This window comes from Molothrus aeneus, chromosome 11 (assembly GCF_037042795.1).
Source record: "Molothrus aeneus isolate 106 chromosome 11, BPBGC_Maene_1.0, whole genome shotgun sequence".
In the NCBI taxonomy this organism is placed as follows: Eukaryota; Metazoa; Chordata; class Aves; order Passeriformes; family Icteridae; genus Molothrus; species Molothrus aeneus.
This window is the reverse complement of record NC_089656.1, coordinates 5,425,398-5,448,114: the sequence shown is the minus strand read 5'-3', so window position 1 is coordinate 5,448,114 and position 22,717 is coordinate 5,425,398. Positions and strand designations below refer to the sequence as shown.

The window sequence follows — 22,717 nt, the reverse complement described above, 5'->3', positions numbered from 1 at the left end:
AGTGCTGTCTGTGGAGCCGGGGATGGGCTGTTCTGGGCTCTGAGCCTGCCCCGGGGCGGCTCTGGGGGCGGGACTGCTGCGGGTTCTCGAAGGTTTCCCGGGGAGAGCGGGCGGCAGTGCGGTGTGTGGAGCTGGACAGCGCTGGAGGGCGAGGTCGGTGGGCTCGTTCCTACGGGAAACAGCGTGGAGCTATGGTAGGACAGGAGGAAATGGGGACTGGGAATTGGGAGCAAAGCGAAGAAGGGGTTTCTAAAGGCGCTGTCCCCTGCCGCTGTTCCTCTCTCCGCGCCTCCCGGGTGAACGGGGCTTAGGTGGAGCGCGGCTGGCAGAGGAATAACGGGCTGTGTGTTCGGGAGTGGCTGCACACCCCGGGATGGCTGCAGAGACTCCTTCTGCCTTTCCTAGGTCTGTGTTAGTGCAGCACGTGGGGAGAGGGTTTTAGTACTGTACAGCATTTTTACAGGTTAAATACTGTCGAGTGGTAGGTGTGGGATTTGAGAATTGAAAAACGTTTGTTTCCCTACTCCGTTCTTAACAAAGCGGGAAAGTTACTTGGAGTGGGTTGGGAGAGGTGGTCCTGTGTGTCAATGTGTTTCATCCCTGCCGCGTTGATGGGACATTTAGTGGGTTTGCGCTAATAAACCTGACACTTCAGCTGAACTTACTTATGGCCTTGGCGTGTTATTGCTGAAAGAAAAGTCTGCGTCACGTATCGAGGGCAGCGCTGATGATCTCTTGGTGCAGTATAACGGTGCAGGGTGAGAAAGGAGTGTGTAACTCAGGAGCTTTGCTTGTGTTAAGCGATCTTGGGAGAAGCTTCTGCAATCATTTCAGCTGTTCCATTGTCATGTTAAACTGGGAATGGTCCCTGCTGTCGCTTACAGCTTGTCGCCCTTTGTCACCTCAGGGTAGCTCTGTTGCTGCTGAATTCTGGCTTGTTCAGCAGTAGTTTTGGAAATGGAAAGACAATGTATTCACTTTGTTTTTCTGAAATATTTAATTAGGCATCTACTGTGATTGTTAATTCTTTTAAGTTGTAAGCTAGACCCTGCGGTGATCATACCACGATGTGATTCCACGATGAATTGCCAATTACTTGCTGGAAGTTTTATTATTCTCTTGTAACTCCTGGGTCTGGTATGTACCACTGCAGACAGATGTAGTGTGAAATACTAATAAAAATTTGTGACATTAAACTTGTTTGCTGAGTTTGGGATTCCTCTTTTGTATTAGGCTGAGGGATTTTTTTTTAAGTTGTAAATATTCTCCTTTGGTGTTTCTATTCATTTGATCATGTAGGTAGGTTGTAATAGCCCTTGTCTGTGATCAGCCTATTTCTGCTGGCCTTTGAATGGAAGAGATGCAGCATGGATGGTAAATCCTAATTAGGCTTTAACATAGTCCCTCATTAAGAAAGCTGGTTTGAACGCTTTGAAACGTGTAAGTCATAACAATAAATTGCTTAAACTAGTACTCCTGACATGAGTAGAAAAATTTTATAGGCTTGCTTTAGGTGTATGCTCTTCAAATAGGCTTCGAAAAAAATGGTGGCAATCAAAATGGTTCATCAAATGTTTTTCTTTTACAGTAGTGATAAGGGAGACACAGGAGATAAACATGGAAGTCGCAGTATTAAAGGTATGCTTTTTTTTTTTTTTAAATCTGAAGAATTGGTGTCTATTTCCATGTGACTTTCTGGAGGTCACATTTACAAAAAAGATGTTGCCTCTGTATTTCCATTTGCCATCATTTCTTTGCACTTGTGGAGTCAGTTTGGGTTATATATGTTTTGTTGTTTGTTTTAGGATTTACTGTAAAATAGGTAAGTGTGTGAATTAACATGGGCAGGCAGCCAGAAAAACCACAAAACCACAGCTGAAATAAAGAGAGTAAATTTATTTAGTTGCCTGGCTAACTAGAGGATCTGGGGCACACCCAGGTGGACACCGGCAGGCTCAGCCCATCCCATCCCAGCAGTCTTCATTAGTAACCCTGTGAGCTCCCCTGTGCTTTTTATGATCTCTGAGCTTTGAGAGCTAATGATCTCTTTGTCCTAACATGGAGCTCAGCATGTCCATGAGAGTGCCTCCAGGCCTCTCCAAACACCTGTATTACCTCCACACCGAAATTATTCTTCTCAAAACAGAGAATCAACAGCAGTAGGCATAACAGATGGGATTTCCCACTCTGATACTCTCCAGGCCTGAGGACTGCACATGGAAGTAAAACCCTTTGTCTTCACACTTCTTACACTGTTTGGTTTAACCAAGTTTTTAGATAATGGTGCTCCCTTGTAGACCCCACATGGTGTTTGTTGCAGTGCTAAAGGAACTTGGAGGCCATTTCATGAACTAATGCTGTGAAGGTGAAAGATGTTTCATGTATTAACATTCTGTATCTCAGTGTCAGTCACCATAATTTTGAAGGTGCCCTGTTAAAATCAAGTTTTATTTTTACATCTGCTGCTCAGATACTCTTAAAAGTCAGTAGTATTTATTCTCTGCTCCTTGGCCCAGGCTGAGGATCCAAGTTGCTTTTGGATTGCTGTGAAAGAATCTGTGCCCGGTGTAGTTGGTGAAACTGTGTATGAAAACCTGAATGCTGAAATGGAACAGTTTTATAACTGCTATAAAGATGCAGATGAAGTAAAACAAGAGGAGATAAAAAAAGGCCAGGTAAGATCATTGCTCTACATAGAAATAATCTATTACTTGAATCTGTTTGGTGGTGAAGTATTAAAAACATGTTGTTTTCTTTTTTTTTTAATTTCACACAGAAAAACAGATAATAGCATCTCTGTGAGTTGTGTTTTCTCATCTGTAAGCCTTCTAACTGGAAGCTATAAGGCTTGCATTTTGCAAAGAAAATGGAAGGCTGTGTAATAAATACTGTGTCCTTGCCTTTGAAAAGCCTTTGAGTGTAATTGGGGCCATGTGACAGAAGCTGCTGTCTTGTTCTTTTTCTCTGCTCAGGTTTATGTGGTTTTCAGTGAGGAGCTGAAGTGCTGGTGCAGGGCTCTGGTGGAGTCAGTGAGGTGCCAGGCAGATGGTTACCAGCTCAGCTGTTTCCTCGTGGATCATGCCAAGTACTGCTTTGTTCCATCAGAGAGGTATGTCTTTTTGTTACTGTCATGTATTTGTAAATAATCACATATAATAAATTTGCTAGTAGATACAGATGCTGTTATTATTTATTTAGTTAATGAATTGGTTTAATTGAGGTGTAGATTGTGTCCACAAGAAGGTGCTAACCAAATAATACACTTGAAAGGACCTAAGTGCAAACCAGTCCTTATTTTGTGCTAAAGATGCTTTCTATTTTAGGTTTTGCTTTTTTAAAGATTTAGAATAGAAATAATGTCAGTCTGTTGTGATTGAGATGTGTGATTGCAAGTTAAAACCTACCTTTATATTCTTTTCTTCTTTAATAATTTGGTATATACTAAAAAAAATTACAGCCACTGAAGTTCAGGCACAAAAACCGTCTATAGAAGAAGGGTTTCACTTGCTGCAACAGCTTTTGAGGTCTAAACATAAAGATCTGGGGGTTTTCCCAGTGCAGTTGACCAACTTATTTATTAAGAGCTGCCAGTTTGTCTTGTCATGGTGCCAAAAAAGGTGAGTTTTCACAGGTTCTGAGTTCTTGATGAAATGAGTGGAAAACCTTGTGGTTTTAAAATCTTGAAAAATATGTTCATGTGTTTCAGAGCAAGCTAGTCGAGCTCTTAAAGTTTGTTTGTCTATTAAAATATGCAACTTGGAGCACAAGAAACTTCACCCAATTGGTTTTGGTAGTATTCCATAAAATTAAAGTATTTTAAAATAAATAATGTTTTGACTGTTGCTTTGTTGGAAAACGACTGTTGCTTTGTTGGAAAACGACTGTTGCTTTGTTGGAAAATGACTTGATAATGGGTTAAATACCATGAAGATATTTAGAAGATGAGTAGCAAGAAGACTTGAAACTGCAGTGGCAAAGGATCAGAAAGATTTCCGGTAACTAGGGTGTGTATTGATACTAAATGAATAGAACAGCAATCCTGTTCATCAGTTGGTCCTGATGGCGCCTCTTAGAGTGAGACAGTGGTTTCAAGGTGGGAGCCAGTGGCATCCAAACTCCTGGAAGAACAGTGTTGTCAAATTCAGGATAACAAGAGGTGCTTCATGAGACCAGTGACTTCTGGAGAGGAAATTCTGCCCTGTAAAATCAGATAATTTCCACTTTGTTTTGCAGCATTCGAGTTTTACCAGGAGCATTCGCAAAGATCCCACACAGAGCAAAGAAGTGTCGGCTGCACTGCACAAAGCCACTGACACTGCATATTGACTACTGTGAAAACACTGCCAAAATAGGGTAAGGAGAGCCAGTAAATACATTCTGTTGGTGCATTTCTGAAGTGTGAGGGTTCAGTGTAGAATTTTTTAGACGGGATTACATTTCAAGGAGAAACCTGCAGTATTCTCATAGTAAACACAGAACTGTACCATCTACTAAGAGGAAAATCAGCTCTATTCCAGCTGAGAGGACAAAGCTCCCCAGAGAACTAGTGGAGTCACCAACCCTGGAGGGATTTAAAAGATGTATAGATGTGGCACTAAGGGACATTGTTGAGTGGTGGCCTTGGCAGTGCTGAGTTAGTGGGTGGACTCAGTGATCCTGGGTTTTTTTCCAACCTTAATGATTCTATTATTTCTTCATATGTTATATTTGGTGCAAGCTGTGATATTGTGACAAAAGATCTTTTAATTTTGATCTTCATGATATTGTGAAAAGTTAAAGATAAAAGATAAAGTTCATGATATTGGTGAACTGGAACAATATTGCCAAACTAAAGTGATGTGCTGAGTAAACAGATTCTGCTGATTTATCTAGCTGGGCACTTTGTAAGAATTTTCATGATTTAGAGCTTTGTGCTTGTATAGAATTTTTTTTTAAATTACCATTTTCATGTTTGTTAATCTGGAAAGACTGGTTGTGTTTATTTTCCTAGACCAGCCAAAAGATGGGATACTGCTGCCATTCAGCATTTTCGAAAGCTTCTTGAAGGTAAACAGCACTTCAGTTTTGAGAAAAATTAATTGTTAGGCAAATGTAGTACTTGTGTACAAGTTCATTATACTTGAGTATACTTGATTTTATTTATAAATGCTGTTAGTTAAAAACAATGAGAAAGGAACTACCTAAGTATGGAGTGACTAAGGCACAAGTACTTGTGGAGCTGTATTTGGAGTACTCTGGGCTTCCATGCTGCATAAGTTTTGGTAGTTCAATAGGTTGTATTTAGGCTGGATTAGGCTAACTGAGGGAGCATTCATGTCACATTTGTTTTGAACATTGGAACCATTGTGTATATTCAACATGAGACTGTGAATCAGCATCACTGCTGTCCTGCATTAGCATGTGCAGAGGTGCTTCAGGACTTGGATTAGCTGTGTTTCCCAAATGAAAAATGTAACAAAGCTGTACAGATGTGCAAATACAACTTCTTTCAAGAAAAGGAAATGTCACACTTGGAAAGCACGTGCTGGTGCCCAGACTGTCAGAGCCCAAGAGAAAACCAAGACTTTCAGTGTAGAACTAAGAGTGGTTTGTCTCGAGGGGTTGTTAATCTGTTTCAGCTCTCAAACCTCCTCCAAAGAATAAGGACAAGTTCCTTTTTTGAGCTTTTAAGTTTTTATTATTAAATTCCTCATTTCACTTAGGTGAAATAACAAGTGTTACACATTTTTAATTGTGATGCCTGATTTTGTCTGTCTTAGTACAAGTGAAGAATGCCAATAGTGTGATAGGAGTCTAATCTTCTTTCTCGTGTTTGTTACTGCATTTAGAGGCTACTGAGGTTAAAGTCACAATACAGACAGTAGAAGATCAAGTGTTAGAGGTGTTTCTTTTTGTGACTATAAAAGATGAAAAGGTAAGATACTTTTATATTGCCAACACTATTAGTGTAGTTTGGTATTAGTTTAAGACTGGAAAGCATGGCTTGCATGTTTTATTCAGATACAGTAGAAGCTAAATCATTAATTTATAAGAGGTTTTTATTACAGTGCTGTTCATTGTAAACCTTTGGAGAAATTGCAAGAGGCAGAACTTGTATTTTTCTCTGCATTAACTTTTTTTTTTTTTCATAAGCAAGTGAAGTCCATCCACTATTTAAGTGGATTAACTATGTGCATTATTTGGTGTACATCTTGTGGTATCATGTCTGAAGATGTTTCAGTAAGGCAGCTGCATAATACTGTAAAAACAACTAAAATTTCACACTCTTGCATACAGATGAGTCCTCAAGGAGCTGGAAAAAACATCCAATCTAGTTCCACTTGCCAAAATGTGTAACTTGTGTCAAATATCTGGGGTAGCTACTGCCGAACTGAAGCAGCTGTATAGTAGTTTTAGGCCTAATACTGCCCTTTTGTTCTGCCAGATTTTGATGTGTGCTGAATCCAAAAGAAATAGAGGCTTCACTGAATCAGAGGGCTCTTTGAGGGCTCATAGAAACAGTTAATTCAGTACAGAATTTTGGCCAGAAACCTGGAACTCAGTAATTAACACCTGTGGAAAGAACATACATGAAGAGAGGACTTTGCTTTTTTTAGAACTAATAATGGACAGAAAGCATTCACTGGCATTTCTTATGTATGGGTTTCTGTTTGGTTGGATTTTGTTTGGGGTTTTTATCATATATAAAAGCACTGCTTTTGTTTAAATCTTCACATAAATTTTAAACAAATATGTGCTTGTATAGCTTATTGCTTGTTGACCCTGATCAAAAAAAGATCTTGTTTGGGTTTTTTTATAGATCTGTGTTAATGATGATCTGGTTGCAAAGCACTTTGCTCGTTACAAGGAAGATGAAGGGACTGCAGGGAGTTCCTCAGATGTTTCTGACGATGAAGTGTCCTTAAATGCTGAGTGTGTTCCAGTGGAGTTTGTTGGTCCTACGTTTCTTGCCAGGCCAAAACTGCCCTTTGGTGAGGAGGTGTCACCTCATCTTGGGCCAGGTGGGACCCACAGTTGGGGAGACAGTCCTTTAGTTGGATGTGTGGAATGGGAATGTCCTGTCTTGGGTTGGATCCCAGTGACTGGGACACATGGTGTCCATCTCTGGCTTTTTATGTGTTCAGATAATCAGAAATGGCTATCTCCATTTTATTTACCTTTTTAGGTCTTGCTGGTTGTAATTCTGTTCTTAAAAAGCCATCCCAAAGGTCACACACAGATCTAAATGACAATACTGTGCCTGTAAGTATTACATTCTGTAATGAATTGTGAAATGCAAGCTACCATAAACATACATAGGCCAGATTAGGAGTGCTGTAGTCACCCAGCTTGTTATTTTTTGGCAGTTTCCTGAAGCTTGTTACATCAAAATTGTTGCCCTAGTCAAAACAACTTTGAATTTGGAAAAGAATGCTGCAAAATATTTGGAGAATCCCACATGAGAAAAACACTTTCAACTTTGGGTTTTAAGTATTACTTTTGTATTTTAGTGCTTAAAATGTGTGTCCTTTCTAGGTGGTCAGCATGGTGCCAGATTTGCCTTCCAAGGAAGATAAAGCAGTTCAAACAGAGAGGTGTGCAGTATGTTAAATATTCAGAATGATTCTGTCATCAGACAGCTGGGAGCTGTAGTGTGTTTGCAGTTACTGTTCATAGGCCTCTAAAGGGCAGAGGGAAAGGAAAGCTACTTACACATGCTTTTGGGGAAGGAGAGTCTTCAAAGCTGCTGATGGTTACTCTGGAAAAATACCAGTTATTTCTAAACAGTAGCTCGACAACAAGGGTGGGGTGAGGAGGTATTTTTCTGCACACTAAGTGTGTTAATTTGTTTTATTTTATGTTTAGTGATCTATAAAGTTTTCAGATTTAATAAAATAGGAGTGGATCAATTTGTGCATGCTTTCACTTTGCTGCAGGTCAGTTGATGCATATGAAGTCAACCTCAGGAGTATTTCTTCTGTCAGTTTCTAATTGTTGCAAAGATGAGTTCTTTTTTGTTTTGGAACTTTAAGAAGCCTTTTTTTCTGCAGTCCAATCTATTTTTCTTCTTATGTCAGGGACCTTAATTTTGAAAAATACTCTGAAAGATTGTTTTCACTAAATTTTGCTTTCCAGGGGGTGTGGTTTGATTTCTGCTTTTGTATTGAGGATTTTTCTCATTGGCATAGATATGTCAAAAATACTTGAAGTGAATTGCTTCATGACACTTGGGAAGTACTGGTGGTATTTATAAATTATGTTTTTCTTTTGAATTTATGTTGTTTTTAATATCTCTGTTTCTCAGGATTCCACAGTTCTTAAATTCCAGTTTCCTTCAGACACACACAGTTGAAGATGACCAACAGGTATTTCAAACATTAACTTTTATTTAACTTAGTTTGTGCTGCAGACAGGTTGGTTTTGGTAGCATTGGGTCTTTGTGGTAGGAGGTCAGGGGCTGACTGCTCCTGCATCGGCCTCTGCAGGCCAGAGCTGAGCCAGCCAAGTTGGGGATGCCTCTCTGAATTTAAGAAAGGGCAAAAACACAGGGGAGGGAACAAAAAAAAGTGAGAAACAGTCAATGCCAAGGTCAGAGGAGTAGAAGGAGCTCCATGCAGATGTTTCTGAAGGGATTGCAGTCTGTGGAGGACCTGCATTGGAGCAGAGAACAGAGGTTGCCATCTGCATTGTGACTGCTGTCCCTGCCTCGTGCTGCTCCTTGTGGGACCGAGTGCCAGCTGTGCACAGAATGTCCACTGCATCTCTTGAAGGGTTTCAGACAGTGAAAAACCATCTTTGAAAGTCTTTCTTCAAGAATAGCAATAACAAGTTTTTCTCACCCTTGGTCTGTGTAACCTGTCATTATGTATGAATCATATTTAAAATGAATTCAGAATTTGATTCATTTACATCAAAATGCCATTTTTTAAATACAGTGAGTGCTTCTGAGTTTGTGTAGGCTAAGCCCCTTTTGTTAAGTATTGCCATTATAATCTATTTGTCTCATGGTTTCAGAGTTTACAAGACGTTGGGAAAGAAAAAAACTTTGTGTTCCTGAGCAAGAAAATTGAGCCATCATCAGTTTTGGAAGCAGCACCACTTTTTGATGGTCTGAAAAAGGTAGAGGTGATGATACCACATTGATTATCTTTTTAAGACAAGTTTCATACCTCAAATTACCATAGTAAATATTACAGTAATACCTCAGTTGGATTGAGTAATGTACAAGGTTGTTCATATGGTTGAATAAATGAAGCTTTGGGGAAATGCTGTAAAAATTTTTCACATTTTTTATGGTATATTAGCCACTGCTACAAGTGGATTTGAATTTTAAAACAATAATGTAACAGCTGAGCCCAGAAGATGGTTTTTCATATTACCTCTTAAGGACATTTGTTATGTAATGGGTCAAAAGCTTTTAAATCACTTGTTGTTACACTTTGTCTTGTTTTGTTGGTGTTTAAGTACACTGATTTAGTGGGAAATTCTTAATTTCTATTTCTGTAGGAACTTTCTTGGAACAAGTTTTCAGGCCCTACCTTCACCCAGTCCTACTGTTGGCCACCAGTAGCTGGGGGATGTGATGTTGTCACCATCTCCCATCAGGGAAATGATCCCTTATTATATATTCCACCAGTTCTTACACTTTTGCAGGAAAGTGACTACCAAGTCTTGCCAAACATGAATGGGGTATGTATATATTGGACCAGAGAACCTGTTACTAGTCTGAATGTTTGGAATGTGTGCATTAATGTCATCTCAGTGTATCTTCATGATGTCTGCCAGTTTCTGTAAGGCCTCTGCTTAAAGGATTTGGATGGACTCTGTGAATGAGGCAAGTCCCAAACTTACTTTTAAAGCAATCCCTAACAAGTGGTTCGTGCCCTGGCACTTACATACACAATGGAGCTTTGTTTCTGCATGACTAGTATGTACTTATTAAACTAAAATGGGTATAAGCTGTTTTAAATACTGCAATGCATTTTCTAGCTTCTATTAGATCATAGAATTACTGAGGTTGTAAGGGACCTCTGAAAATGGCCCAGTACAACCCTAGTAAGACAAGATTCTTAAGGTTCTGTATTCTGTCTGACAAATGTTGTCGATTTTTGTACCTGTGTATGTAGCCACTAGCACTGATTTTATGTCCTGGATGGAAGAAGGCACAGCTTGTTTTTGACCTGCTGAAAACATACAGGAAGGGCTGCAGACACCTTCATCCAATGCTGATAACCCTTGGGCAGAACAAGGAAGCAGCCAGCCAAATGGAAATCCGAGGCTGTAAGAACACTTTGTCATCTTAGTTGTGCCTGAAGGCAGTGTGGGCTGCCTTAATTGCAGGAGCATGTGAAAGAACAATTTCTGCTTCTCAGGTTCTTGGTTTATTTGTTGAAATGCTGGTTTACAATTTGCTGTTACAATAAATGGTCAGTACTTTGTGTATCTAACTCAGTAGCATGCAGAGGGTGCTCCACAGAGAAGCAGCATAGAAGGAATAAAAAAGCTGTTGGGAGACTTGCCCTGCTTAGATATATGTACTTAAAATATTGAGGTGTGTTCTGGTGTGGTGCCTTTGTTTGATACCTGCATTTTCAAAAGTGGCTTTTGTTGTGCCAAGGGAATAAGAACTATGGATAGAACTATGAAGAACTGTGTAAAACTCCATTTCAGCAGTTGGTATTTTTTCTTCCATCGTTCAACTTTGAGCCTGGTGGGTGAATTCAGACCTTTAACAACAGAGCTGTTGGTGTAATTGCACCAGTGAAGATTTGTGTGGTTTTATTTCTATGTGTAGATAGATACTCGTGCACACACATCTGTGTAAGTTCCTAAGCTACAATGTGTGCTTTATTCCACTGTTGAAACTGAACTTAATTGCTCTTGCATATATTTATTAAATATTTCCCTTCTGGCTCTTTGGTTCTGAAGTTATTACCTCTATTTCCAGTACCATACTGGAAATGAGATGACATCCCGCTTTGTAAACTTGCTAACCTTCAGGCATTCCACTGGATTTCAAAAAGTCAGAGCTTCACCCAATCATGTCTTGGAAAACTTGGAGGAGTAGAAAAATACAAACTCCCCAGTTTTGAGATGATGAATCTGAAATACAAATGTGACCATTTTTAAGAAAGCTACCATGTCTTTTGTTGTCACAGTAAAATTATTCCAAGTAGTAATTTAATAGTAACAATCTTTACCTTGTAGGTGAAATAGGTGTGACTACACCCTACAACCTCCTGAGACTGCTGGAACATAACACTGGGTTCTTGTGTCAGCTTGGCCATCTTGTTCTTGATGAGATCGAGGTGGTGTTCTCTGACACTTCTGAACAGGTAAATGCCTTCCACAGTCACTTGGCAAAATGCTGTTCCAGTTGTGCATGAGTCTGGAACAGTGGCACACACTGAGGAAAAAAAACCTGGAAGTGGGTTTATTGTGAACCCCTTTTTTTTATTTTACTTTTTATTTTTGTATTTGCAAATTACTGTGTTGGCAGGTTGGGCTTGTCTTCTAGTTACCACCTAGTTTTTGCTGAATTTCTCTGCCCTCTCAAATCTTTTCTAGGCTTTTTATATTAGAGATTTCAACAGATCTTTTTCCTGAGATTTCCATCTTCTCTGGACAGAATCCTGCATGCACATGTATATGCTGTCCTGTTGCTTTCTTATGCTTCAGAAGTCATGCAAAGAATAGGACAAAAGTGTATATATTAGTACACTTTTGGGGGGTGAAGCTTGCCGTTTGCTGTGGTAGTGGCTTTGTGACTGGAAAAAACAGTGTTCTCAAACTGTGTATTTTTCTGGGCTGTTATGTGCTTGCTGGAATGTGATGAGAGGAGAGAAAAATCACTTTTCTTCTAGGTGTTTACTATACTGGATTGTTACAAGAAAGCCACTGCTCAGGCACGGGGGAATCGACCACATCAGATCATTGCTGTGGGAACTCAGTGGAATAAACATATCACACCCTTGATAAAGGAGTTTATGAATGATCCTCACATTGTGATAACTGTTATTGAAGAAGCTGCCATCTTTGGAAATGTGCAACAGGTAAAACTTAGGAAAAACTGTGTCACTGCTTGGATATGTGGCTGCTGCTGGTTTATTGGAAGCAGCTGGTGCTGCAGTGCTGCCTCCCAGTGTCAGCTGAACTTAGAAATCGTGTGCAGGTGGGTCACTGAACAAGCTGGAGGTGTCCTACTTTCTTTTATAGGACTGAGATGAAAACAGTCCCTTGACTATTTTGTGGTTAGTGCAAATGACTCTAAATTTGAGGTGTATTTGCAAACAATACAGTTCTTGACCAGGATGTTTTTGCAGTTGTTAGCTGTGGCTGGCAGAACTACAAGGTAAGGAGTGCCAGGGCAAATCAAGTAAAGCATTTGGTTTGGTACTGTGTGAAAGCAGCAAACTTTTCACCTCAAATTTCTAGAACACCTATTACATATTCTTAGGTGTCTTTTCACTTATTTTCCAGTCAATGTGGTATAGCCATGAGGAATAACAAGAAATGGTTTAAGTTTGATTTGAACTACACCGTGTCTCAGCATGGCATCATTTGTGGATTTTGAAGGTTGGGAAATCTCCAAAAGTAGATACTCTGGGCATGTAAAGAAACTGAGAACACACGAGTTTTTGTGAGAAGCCTTAATGATTGAGCAGAACTGAAAGTGTCAGTGTGTGTGGATGCATCAAGGTTAGGATTAGGAAGAATTATATAGTAAGATATGTGTGGGTTATATGAATTACCAGCTCTCTGTTTTGTATTTGCTTTTAGGTGCTGCAACCCTGCATGAACAGCAACAGAACTGCTGAGTTACTCAAAATTCTGGATTTTACCCAGAGGAATCCTCAGAAAGTGCTGGTTTTCACTGACTCAGTAACTGAAGTAGAGTTGATTCATAAGGTAAGAAAGTGTTTAAACTTATATAAGCAGTTTTTTTTTTTAATTCTAAAGTTATAACAAACTAAAATATCTTGGCTTCTGAGAATAAAGGAGGAATGTGAATTTGGAATTTAATCATTCCTGCTAAAAGTAACCCCAGACTATGACTGTCAGCAAATGGCTGACATAGATCATGTGATACTTCTAGGATTCATTTCTGATGTAAATATTGTGCATGTGGATTGTTTATTCTTTGATGACTGTTAATGGAAGCAAATCTGGTTTGGGGTTGTAACTATCTAACACATTTCCCTTGAATATTTTGAGGGTTCAAGCATATCAAAACCAACCTTGCCACCACTTTAAAAAGTGCTTGTTGATGTTAAAGTAGGATTGAATCTGTTGAGAGTAATTCTTGTTGGACAAGAATTCTTTGAACACCAACTTCAAATATTTTACATGGCCTCTCAAAATATTTCAGGGGTTCATGTGATGAAGAGTGCTTGTTCTGAGACTGAAACATGAATCTGCATGTTGTTAGATCATGAAATCAGAGAGAACACATTAATGAGGGGAAAAGCTTGACATTTTTATTTTCTTAGATGTCTAGCTAATGTATTAAAACATGAGAACACGAGCTTGTAGTTCTCTTTTTATACAGGAAATTAATGAACCTTATCTCCATTAATACATTCTTTTTTCATATAAGAAACCTAAATTTCATTAGTTCTTTGGTTGTATCTCTACAGTAAGATGTAAATTCTAGTAAGAGATGGCTGCCTTTTAGATTTGATTGGAACAAGTACTGCAGCATTGCAGGAATGTGGAACTTTTTACTTTGCCATGCAGGCACTGAAGAGCAACTCGATAGTTTCCTTGAAAAAGCATAAAGAGAGCAAGTGTAATGCTGAGTGTGTCTTGGAGAGGTGGAGAAAAATGCACAGTTCTGGCACTCCTGCTGTGTTAGGTGAGGATTCTCTGTCTGGTTGGGATTGTATCTTAATGTAGAGCTAAAATCTGCACCAAGCACTTACACTGGGTTATCTCACCACTTCCACAGGGGCAAATCCCTATGAACGCTTTCCAGTTCTCTATTTACTTCTTAATGCTACAGCCCTTTGCTTTGTTTTTTTTTTCTTTCTTTTCTCCTGTTACTATTTTCTCTGTTTAGTTTAAAGAACCATGAATGTATTCAAAGATTTTCTATCATTTTACAATTTCCTCTGCTACAGAGGAGATACAAAGTCTGAAATAATTTCCAGACCACAAAGATTTATTGTAATAATTTTCTGTAAGTTCCATTAGGGTTATTTTTCAAATTTTTTGCACTAACAGAGACCTTTATCCATTTTCAAACTCAATTTGTTCTTTATGTTACATAAAAGCAAGAAAGTGGACTTAGCTCTGCACAGAGCTATGAGAACTCCTGCAGTATTTCAGCTGTCTCCTGTCTTACTCCTGTGAATTACTGAGTGGTGCTCAATTCTCTGTATTCTGTGGTGCTGACAGGAAATGGAGAATTCTGTGAGCTTGGCATGAAATGCTGTGTCTGCCATATGCTGATGAGATTTATTGACTGGGGAAATAAAAAGCTTTATAGGAATGTATTGGGGAAAAATCCATCTTCCAATTGGGAGAAGGAAATCAGCTGTGGTGTGTGTGATGTGATACTTCCCATGTTTGAATTACTACAGTTACATATCTGTGTAAAACATGTGCTTAGTTTTAACAGATGACTGCCTGCACTCCTTGGGAATCACAGATGCAACTTGGGTGATCCATTTCAGTTTCCCATCTCCAGCAGTCTTTGGGCAGCGCCTGCAAAGCATGAGTGACAACTTCTGCCCTGCCATAAAGGTTTGGGTGAACCTTGACTGGGTGGTGCTGAGTTATTACTGGTGGATTCCATAAATATTTCCCAAAATATTTCTCATTATTGCTAGGATTCTGCTGTAGATCAGGAAGATACGAAGGCAAAGTCAGTCATTCTGCTGACAGAGAGCAGTTCCTGTCATGCACCTGAGATTTTCTACTATTTAAAGCGTGCAGAAGCTGAAATTCCAGAAGAACTCTATGATTTGACTGCCAGGGTGCAGGAATCTGAGGAAGACGAGAAATTTTCAAGACCCCTGTGTGCTTCTCTTAAAGCATTTGGGATTTGCAGGTAAGGAAGTGTCAGTGTTTTGTGCCCTCAGTGATGGTTGCTGCTGATTCCTTGATGAATTTTCCTGTTGGATGCTTTTATCTAAAACAGGTTTTGCTCGTGATTTTTTTCCTGTTGCAAGTCATTTAACAGTATTTTAAAAGTGAAAGCAAAGAGCTTTTTTCTAAACTTGTTGTGTTTTTTTTTTTTTTTAATGTAGGAACAGAACAGAGTGTCCAGATCGTCATCAAATTAATTTATCAATAGACATGGCCCAGAATATTGCAGCTGAAATGATAGAAACACCTGAACGTGTGACAGTAAGTTAGAGTTTTCCTTGGGTTTGGGTACCAAGAGGACAGGTCTTAAACAGCTACTTAGCATGTTACTTTTTTTTTTTAATTCCATTAATCCTACTGCAGTAGGATTAATGTACTCTCCCTTGCCTAAATCAGTGTGCCAGATGTTTTGTGTGTTGTGTTTTGTTAGTAATTCTGTTTACCTCAGGTTTTTTTCCTGTTTTGAAGATTGACATTTTGTGGGAAGAGGACTTGTGTTCTGTGTATTCATTCCTTTTATAATTTGAGACTGTATATCAAAATTAACAAAGATGGGGGTTTATAGAAACTTAAATTTCTTGTAGAAGAAACACAGAGTAATCTGTGGGAGTGAGGAGAAGTTGAAGTGGAAGAATTTTTTTCTTAGCTGACTTGTTTGTGCAGACTTGTTGAAAACTGAACATTTTCTGGCCTTGGGATTAGAGAATGTATTTTTATTTATGGTATGCCCAAGAAATGGGGAGCTCCTGTCTTGTAGGTAGAACATTTGAGTTATTTCCTTCAAAAATATCAGTGCTTTGGAAGATTTTTACTATAGGGTGCTGTTTAGTTAAGACTTCTTTTTCAGTAGTTCCACATCCATGAAACCTTCGTGGCTCTAAGGTTGACTTTGCTACAGTGATTCTTCATATCCCAGTAACAGTTTGTGTCTCCAGCTCCCTTTGAGATTTGGGCTTTATCTGAGATGCTCTCAAAGCAGCATTTTACACATTGGTGTGCCCAGCTGTGTTTGTAGTCTTTTATTTAAGTCCTTTTGGTGCAAAAAAAGCAGTCAGTTCTCCCTGTAAGGCTGGGGAGCATTGAGAGTAGAGCTGGAGTGGTGCAGAATGTGTGAGTGGTTAATAGCCTGACAGATAATTGGCAGAGCTCACTGGTGTTCACTGAGGTGGAATATCATCACCTGACACCCAGCAGCTCCTGTTCCGTACATTGCTGTCCACTGCTGACTCAACTGTGGCCAGTTAGGATTGAGAATAATAACAACTCACTGTTCTCTGAACTATGTATGTATAATATCTGTCACCTTTTGGGGCTGGAAAGAGGTATATGAACTATATATAAAGACTTGAATTTCATTGGTTTGAGAAATCACACACCCCTCCTTTCTGCTGATGTATTTGATCCTTTCAGATCCTGCCTCTCTTCATTGAACATGCAACAAAGTACTTTGGTCGAATAGTCAGGAAGCAAAAGGACCAATATACAGCTCTTGCTAAAGAAATGAATGATTACTTCAAGGTACCAGGACATAGGATTTCTGTGAGCACTGTGGAGAAGTCAGTGTTCTATGGGTTACGTGAGGAAGCCATTTGCCACAGGTAAAATTTTGTTGGCTTTTCACTTGATTCGTGTGCATGTATTTATACAAAGACTTTTAAAAACTTGACTGTTGGGTAAAGAAAAAGTCCTCAAAAGCAGCAAAAAAACCACTGCTATGCCAATAATGCTTTAAAAAAGCTCTTGCCTACTCTGAGCTCATGAATGGCAAACAAGGTTGTTCCCCACACATGCACTTGGTTACAGAGTGGACTGGGGAAATACCGGTTTTAAAATGAGAGCAGTTTTAAAAAATATCCTGCACACCTGGTTACATGAGTAATAATTCTGTGTTTCTTTTCCTGCTGTATGAAGGGTTCAGGTGGTAGAGACTGCAGCAAAAGATGAAGAAAATGCCTATAAGGTCACAATTAAATACATAGATGAAGGCAGGACAAGTCAAGTGAATAGTGATCAGCTGCTTCACTTACCTGTGAAGTTTCAGAGTCTGCCACCTCAGGCTGTGGAAATTATAGTTTGTAGAGTAAAACCCATAGATAATGAAGTTGAATGGAATCCAAAGGTAATAAGCTGGTTTTGTATGGTATTTCTGTTACATTCTTTACCTTCTCTTTCTGTTTCCTACAGGAAAACAGTTACAAACTGTAAACTTGGGTACCAAACTGCATTGCTTCCTAATATTGACACTACCTGCAATTGGGGCAGGTTCTAAGAAGGCCAATTTTCTTTTTTTGTTTTTCTATGAAATAATACAGGGAAGCTAATGGGATTTTGTTTTTCTCTGGTTTCAATGTCTTTCTTTTAGAATAGTTCTCACTGCTTTGGATTCTGGGGGAGGAACAGGGGAAGTGTAGCCTCTCTGAATTAATTTGTGTTTGAGTGATCTTTCATTGTCTTTGAAGGCTAGTATTGTTCTAAGTTAGAGTTAAGTTAAAGTGTTCCACTGGTTTACTCAAAACTGTATTTGTTGAATACCCTTTTCATTGTTAAGCTCAGAACTTGTTGTTCCATTGTAGTTAAAGTGACTGTAAAGCTGTGTTGGTATCCATACATCTCAAGTGCAGTGATAACTTGTTTTTCCTAGGTGACTGATCACATCAATCACAAAATTAAAGGAAAAGTTCATCATGCAAAAGTGGTGCATACCTTGGGAAAGACAGTTTGGGTTGACCCAATGGTAGGTATAGAATTACAGCACAGGGAAGTCTTAGTATATCTGCACACAGTCCAAGACTATTCCACAAATTAATAAAACAAGTATATTTGGGAGGTACTGGTGTTCAGTAGTTTGTCTTGTCAAATAGTCCTGCAGTTTGTTACGTTCCAGCGGAAGAATGAAACTGGGACCATCCAGGATGGTTTGCTGATATCCAACAGCTCTTGAAGTAGACTTAATTTATTTTGTTTATAAATTCTTAATTCTACTCTTACAGCCCTTACACTAGTTTGCAGTCGGTTTTAGTCCAAATTTTTCTGCAAATTAAAAAAACGTTAAAACGTTACTCCTTCATTTTCTTGATCAGAACAGGAAAAATGACTGCTCTTGTTCTTGGAGTTTTCTTGTTTTACAGTTTCACATCCATTGGCATCTGCAGACTCCTTGATTTTGTGGAGCGAGTCAAGTGAAAAATGGATCAGAAAGAGAAAATTATCTGGAAGTCATTCTTTTCAGTTCCCATATAGTGTAGCTCAACCTTTCACCAGTTTTTGGCTTTGGCATTTTTTCTTGTGTCCCCCACCCCCTCAGCTGTTCTCAGGATGTCTGGGGCTCGCAGTTCTTGACTGTTATGGCTGTCAGTTGCCATCCTGGTTCTGTTAGTGCACACAGCCAGTTACTGGAGCCATTGTCACAATGCAAATTACAGTGATAGTTGGAAAACTGTTAAACATGGGGGATGTTCCTGTCTGAAAATCAGGAAAACCAAATTGCCTGCAGGCAATAGACAACAGGGCTGCATTGGAAGTCTGACTAAAAGAGCAGCTTTGAGTTGGAGGGAAGCCATTAAGGAGCTGTGCTTTCCCTTTATTATGTTGTTTAATTCAAGGTTGGGGTTACCCATCTTCCCACGATGAGGATGTGGATCAACGAGTACAACATTCGGTCTGAGATTTTGTCGACGGGTTTGGGAACTGACAATCCTGAACATGTAGGAGAAATTCAGAAGCTGTGCACACAGGTATCAGTTGTGGATCATGGACAGAGCTTGGAGCATTTGTAAGTATTAGCAATTTTTTTTTCAGCATATATTTTATTAAGAGAAAAACTGTATTTAACTGAATATGAATAATATCACTGACAGTGATGTTCATTTAAATGCAGGAGCAGTTGTGTTTGCAATGTGTCCACCTCCCATTAACTACTCTTTAGCCCTATAACACCAAGGAAAAGAAAATTCTAATTCTAGAAAACACTGACCTAGAATTTGATGCAGACAGGCAAGTTAGTAACTTTCCGAACTCTGTGACTCCTAACTTACTAACTGTAGTTAGTACTGAGTCTGAATTCAGTTTCTGTCAGAATTTATGATGCTCAGTTGGTCAATATCTGGTATCTCAGGCACAACCTGTTTGCATTTATTCCTTTCTCCTGGGAAAGGAAGTTTGGGATCCTCCATGTCATTGCCAAAGCACGTAATGCTAGGGACCAGATAATTTGACTGTGATGCTGTGTGCTGAAATGTGTGTAATGCAGCTGCTTGGATCATTTTTTTACAGATCTGCTAAGCCGGAGACTACTGTTGAAAAATTGGGAACTGCAATACAGGCTTGGTTAATAAGGTACAGATTAAAGTAGGGGGAGGCAAAGTAAGGTGAAGCTGACTGTCATTTGTGGATTTCCTTTTAAAACTGCTTTGTCCTGTGTTCAGAAACACAAAAGAGGACACAGCTGATCTAGAGGAAGTGTCCAGTCCACAGGATCCCTCGATACAGGAAAATTCTTCTGAAAGCTGTAACAGTCCTGTGACTCCTCCAAGCAGTAAGTCTTCAGTCCTTTCCACAAGTTTTCAAACATGAATTCAAGTTAGGTGCTTGATAGCAGCCTAACAGTCATCCTGCAGCTGCACACTGCTCTGGGTATAGAGCAGCACCATGTGGCTGCTGTTTGCAGTCAGCCAGAGCTGCCTTCCTGTGAGCAGTCAGGAGATGCTGGGAGAGTGACTCTTGCTCCTGTAACTGTGTGGCTGTCTGGGGAATGCTCTGTCCTTGAGACACTTGGAATTCTTTGGCTGTGAGTGGAACATGTGAGCAGGACATCTCTGCTGTAGAGGGCACGAGAGCTCTGCTGTCCAAGGCCACAGGATTGAAGGGAGAGTTGAAATCTGTTGAAATAAAATTGTTCTCAGGGTAATTTTTTTTCCCAAGACTGAGAATGGCAGAAAATGGTGCTCCCCCCATTTCTTTTTCATCTAATCTCAAGGATGTGTTTACTGTTCTGTCAGTAGAGGCTTAGAAATGCTTAGGCATAGCAGGGGACAGGATTACCTGCTAGCAGCTGACACATGAGTGGAAGGTAAGGAGGTTCTAGCAGATAAAAAGGCTGGAGTGCTTATTGTAGAAGGTTTTTTTCCCTGTTAATAGTCACACTAATGCCATATTTTGAGCTGTGCTGTTGACACCACTATTATTACTCCCCATTAATTCCCAAAATCATGTTTCAGGTGTCAAATAAATAATGTTTTGAAACTGGAGAAAACTTTTACCTGACCTGGAAAAGAACATGTTTGGTTAGATTTTTTTAAATCTTCTAACACCAACTAGAGTATTTTTGATAATAAAACTTTTTGTTGAATTATTAACTTTATGAAATCTTTCAGGATAGGAAGTACACAATATAAAGGACAAAGACAGTAATTTGGTTGCTAGCAAGTTATTTTTGTGATGGTACAGGGAAATTCTGGGAATACCTGTTGTTTGTAGTGTAGGGAAGTATAAAAGATGTTTCTGGGTGTCTTCTTTTTAGATGATGTAATTCAAACAAAAGAAGCAGAACACTCTACTGTGAATCAGCAGAAGAGGTAAGAAAACAGTGATTCATTCCCATCTTGTGCTGGTGTAGGTCTGCATGGCCCAGGCCATGGCTAAGTTGTGACTTCATGGGCAAATTCTGGCTCTGTGTGAGGCAGCTTGGCTAAACCTCAGTGGTTTTCTGCTTTGGAAAATACCTATTAAATGAACTGTCTTTCAGCTGTCATCCACCAATCAAGTGGTTTCAAGATGATGTGAGTGTGACACTGAAGGTGCAAATACTGAGGGCAACTGACAGTAGATGTGAGTTCTGTAGAGAAAAGGTAACTTTCAGGTACGTTTAAGAAACTTCAGTATAATCAGAAAAATGTCTTTGTTTGGGTTTAGTGTTTTTAAACTGACTGTATATTGCAGTGCTTATTCAGAAGGCAAACTTTATGTGGCTGACCTGGAGCTGTACCAGTCAGTAATTGCAGAGAAGTCCACATGTGTGATTAAGGATACAGAGGCTGTGATTTTACTGGTAAAAGAGAAGAAAGGAACATGGTGCAAATTACTGAAGAACAAGGTGAAGTGAAAACTAATTTGAGAGTTACTGAATGTTCTGAACATGTTTGCTGTGCATCAGAGCAGGTATTTCAAACTATCTTTTTGTCAACAGAATGTTCATGTGTCCTTAGATTTTGAATGCTGGGAAGAGTCTGAAGATGAAATCCCTTTTACAGTTGGTAAGGATTGTATGAATCTGTGTTTATAACACATAAAATGATCAACATTCTCTCTTTGCATTGCCTTTATCTGAAATATTTATTCCAGCAGGTGGCTCAAATTCTCTGAAAAGAGCTGAGGGGACCTCTAGAGCAAACTCGAGGCAGCAGGGCATTGTTCTGTCAGCTTAGCCCAGACTGAAGGCACACAGAAGTGGTTCTGAGTGTTTTGGTCTAGTTTGTCATAAAAAACGTTGGGGCTTGCTGGGTTGGGTCATTGAATAGCACCATGTATTTGTTCTGGAGTTCATTTTTTCCTGGTTTATAAATGTTTACACCTTGTTAATTGCTTGCAGGTTCTGGAAAACTGAACTACCCTCCTGCAGGATCTGAGGAGTGGTTTGAGTCCTCAGAAGACAGCGATACAGAAAGTGATGACTAACTTGGAGGAGAAATTCCTTTCCCCTCTGATAAGAATTGTATTATTGTTAATTAAACAGTTGATGTAATTGTTGATAGTTGATGTAATTGTTAATTAAAAATGTTAGTGCCTTTAGAACCTGACTGCAACTGTGCTTAATTACAACCTTCACCTGAGAAGAGGTACTGGCAAAGCAATGCCTGGTGTAAAAACACTTAAAGGCTGATGTAATCTATTTTTGGTCTTGCTCTGCATCCTGATGACAACAGAAATTACCTACTTGAAAAAACTAGTGGTGGAGCAGATGTTTTCCTTCTCTTGGTTCTGTTCTTCTTTGCCTTGTTTAATACCTAAATGTAAGGTGTTTGGGGTCTTTTTTTGATTTTTTTCTTTTGGGGGGGGCTGGTACATCAGTCTCTAGTGGGTCATTTAAGAGGTGTAAGTTACCTCTAGTTTTTGTTCAAAAAAACAAGGCCTCTTCTGTGAAGTAGAAGCAAAAAGTGGCTTTAGCCATACATACATGCATGCAAAGCACCAGTCTACAAAGAACAGTGTAAAAAATAGCACCACTCTGTCCAAGAATATTCAGCTGGCCTCAAGCAATTTTTGATTGCGGTTTTCATGAGGAAGAGCTTTCCTGGGGCCTTGCGTAAGTGCAGTTGCATTTTGGAACATATGCGAGCTTTTAACATTGTCCTGCACTAAGGAATTCGGTGAAATAATTTTCCCATGTTTTGAAGCCTTCCCTAATGAGGGCAGCCTGATGGCAGTGGGAGGGAGTGAGAGGGTGGAGGAGCAGCTGAGAGAAAGGGGGTGTCAGGCAGAGTCTGAAAAGGGAGGCTGTAGCCCCAAAATGCCTGGCAGTTCACAGGAGAGAGAGGTGAAAAACCATAAACCTGAAGTTTTTCATTTTTATCTATATATAAATTGATTTCAAAATAGCCTCGTATACATTATTAAATATATGGGTTTAAAATAGTCAACACTTTTTAGATTC

The 22,717-nt window shown here is 39.4% G+C and overlaps 1 protein-coding gene across 1 annotated transcript; it reads left to right on the top strand.

The window, feature by feature from the left end:
• The first annotated feature begins 1,617 nt into the window (after positions 1-1,617).
• TDRD12 (tudor domain containing 12) lies at positions 1,618-21,858 on the top strand. The gene is made up of 31 exons (XM_066557453.1): positions 1,618-1,638; positions 2,517-2,675; positions 2,973-3,109; positions 4,234-4,353; positions 4,991-5,046; positions 5,829-5,914; positions 6,800-7,001; positions 7,166-7,242; positions 7,516-7,574; positions 8,285-8,345; positions 8,995-9,099; positions 9,487-9,669; positions 10,107-10,260; positions 11,188-11,315; positions 11,844-12,032; positions 12,760-12,888; positions 13,717-13,834; positions 14,591-14,724; positions 14,811-15,031; positions 15,231-15,330; positions 16,480-16,667; positions 16,981-17,188; positions 17,711-17,803; positions 18,672-18,841; positions 19,342-19,404; positions 19,494-19,603; positions 20,588-20,642; positions 20,813-20,926; positions 21,007-21,160; positions 21,254-21,320; positions 21,656-21,858. Exons 1-31 carry the CDS (start codon positions 1,618-1,620, stop codon positions 21,739-21,741), a joined length of 3,747 nt encoding a protein of 1,248 aa, XP_066413550.1. The 3' UTR covers positions 21,742-21,858.
• The last annotated feature ends 859 nt before the right edge of the window (positions 21,859-22,717 follow it).

Excerpts from the sequence above, each read along its gene's own strand:
- TDRD12 (XM_066557453.1), top strand. The coding sequence starts at position 1,618 with ATGGAAGTCGCAGTATTAAAG. Across the intron at positions 13,835-14,590 it reads TGGCACTCCTGCTGTGTTAG|TTTTAACAGATGACTGCCTG; the intron begins GTGAGGATTCTC and ends ACATGTGCTTAG. Across the intron at positions 17,189-17,710 it reads AAGTTGAATGGAATCCAAAG|GTGACTGATCACATCAATCA; the intron begins GTAATAAGCTGG and ends TGTTTTTCCTAG.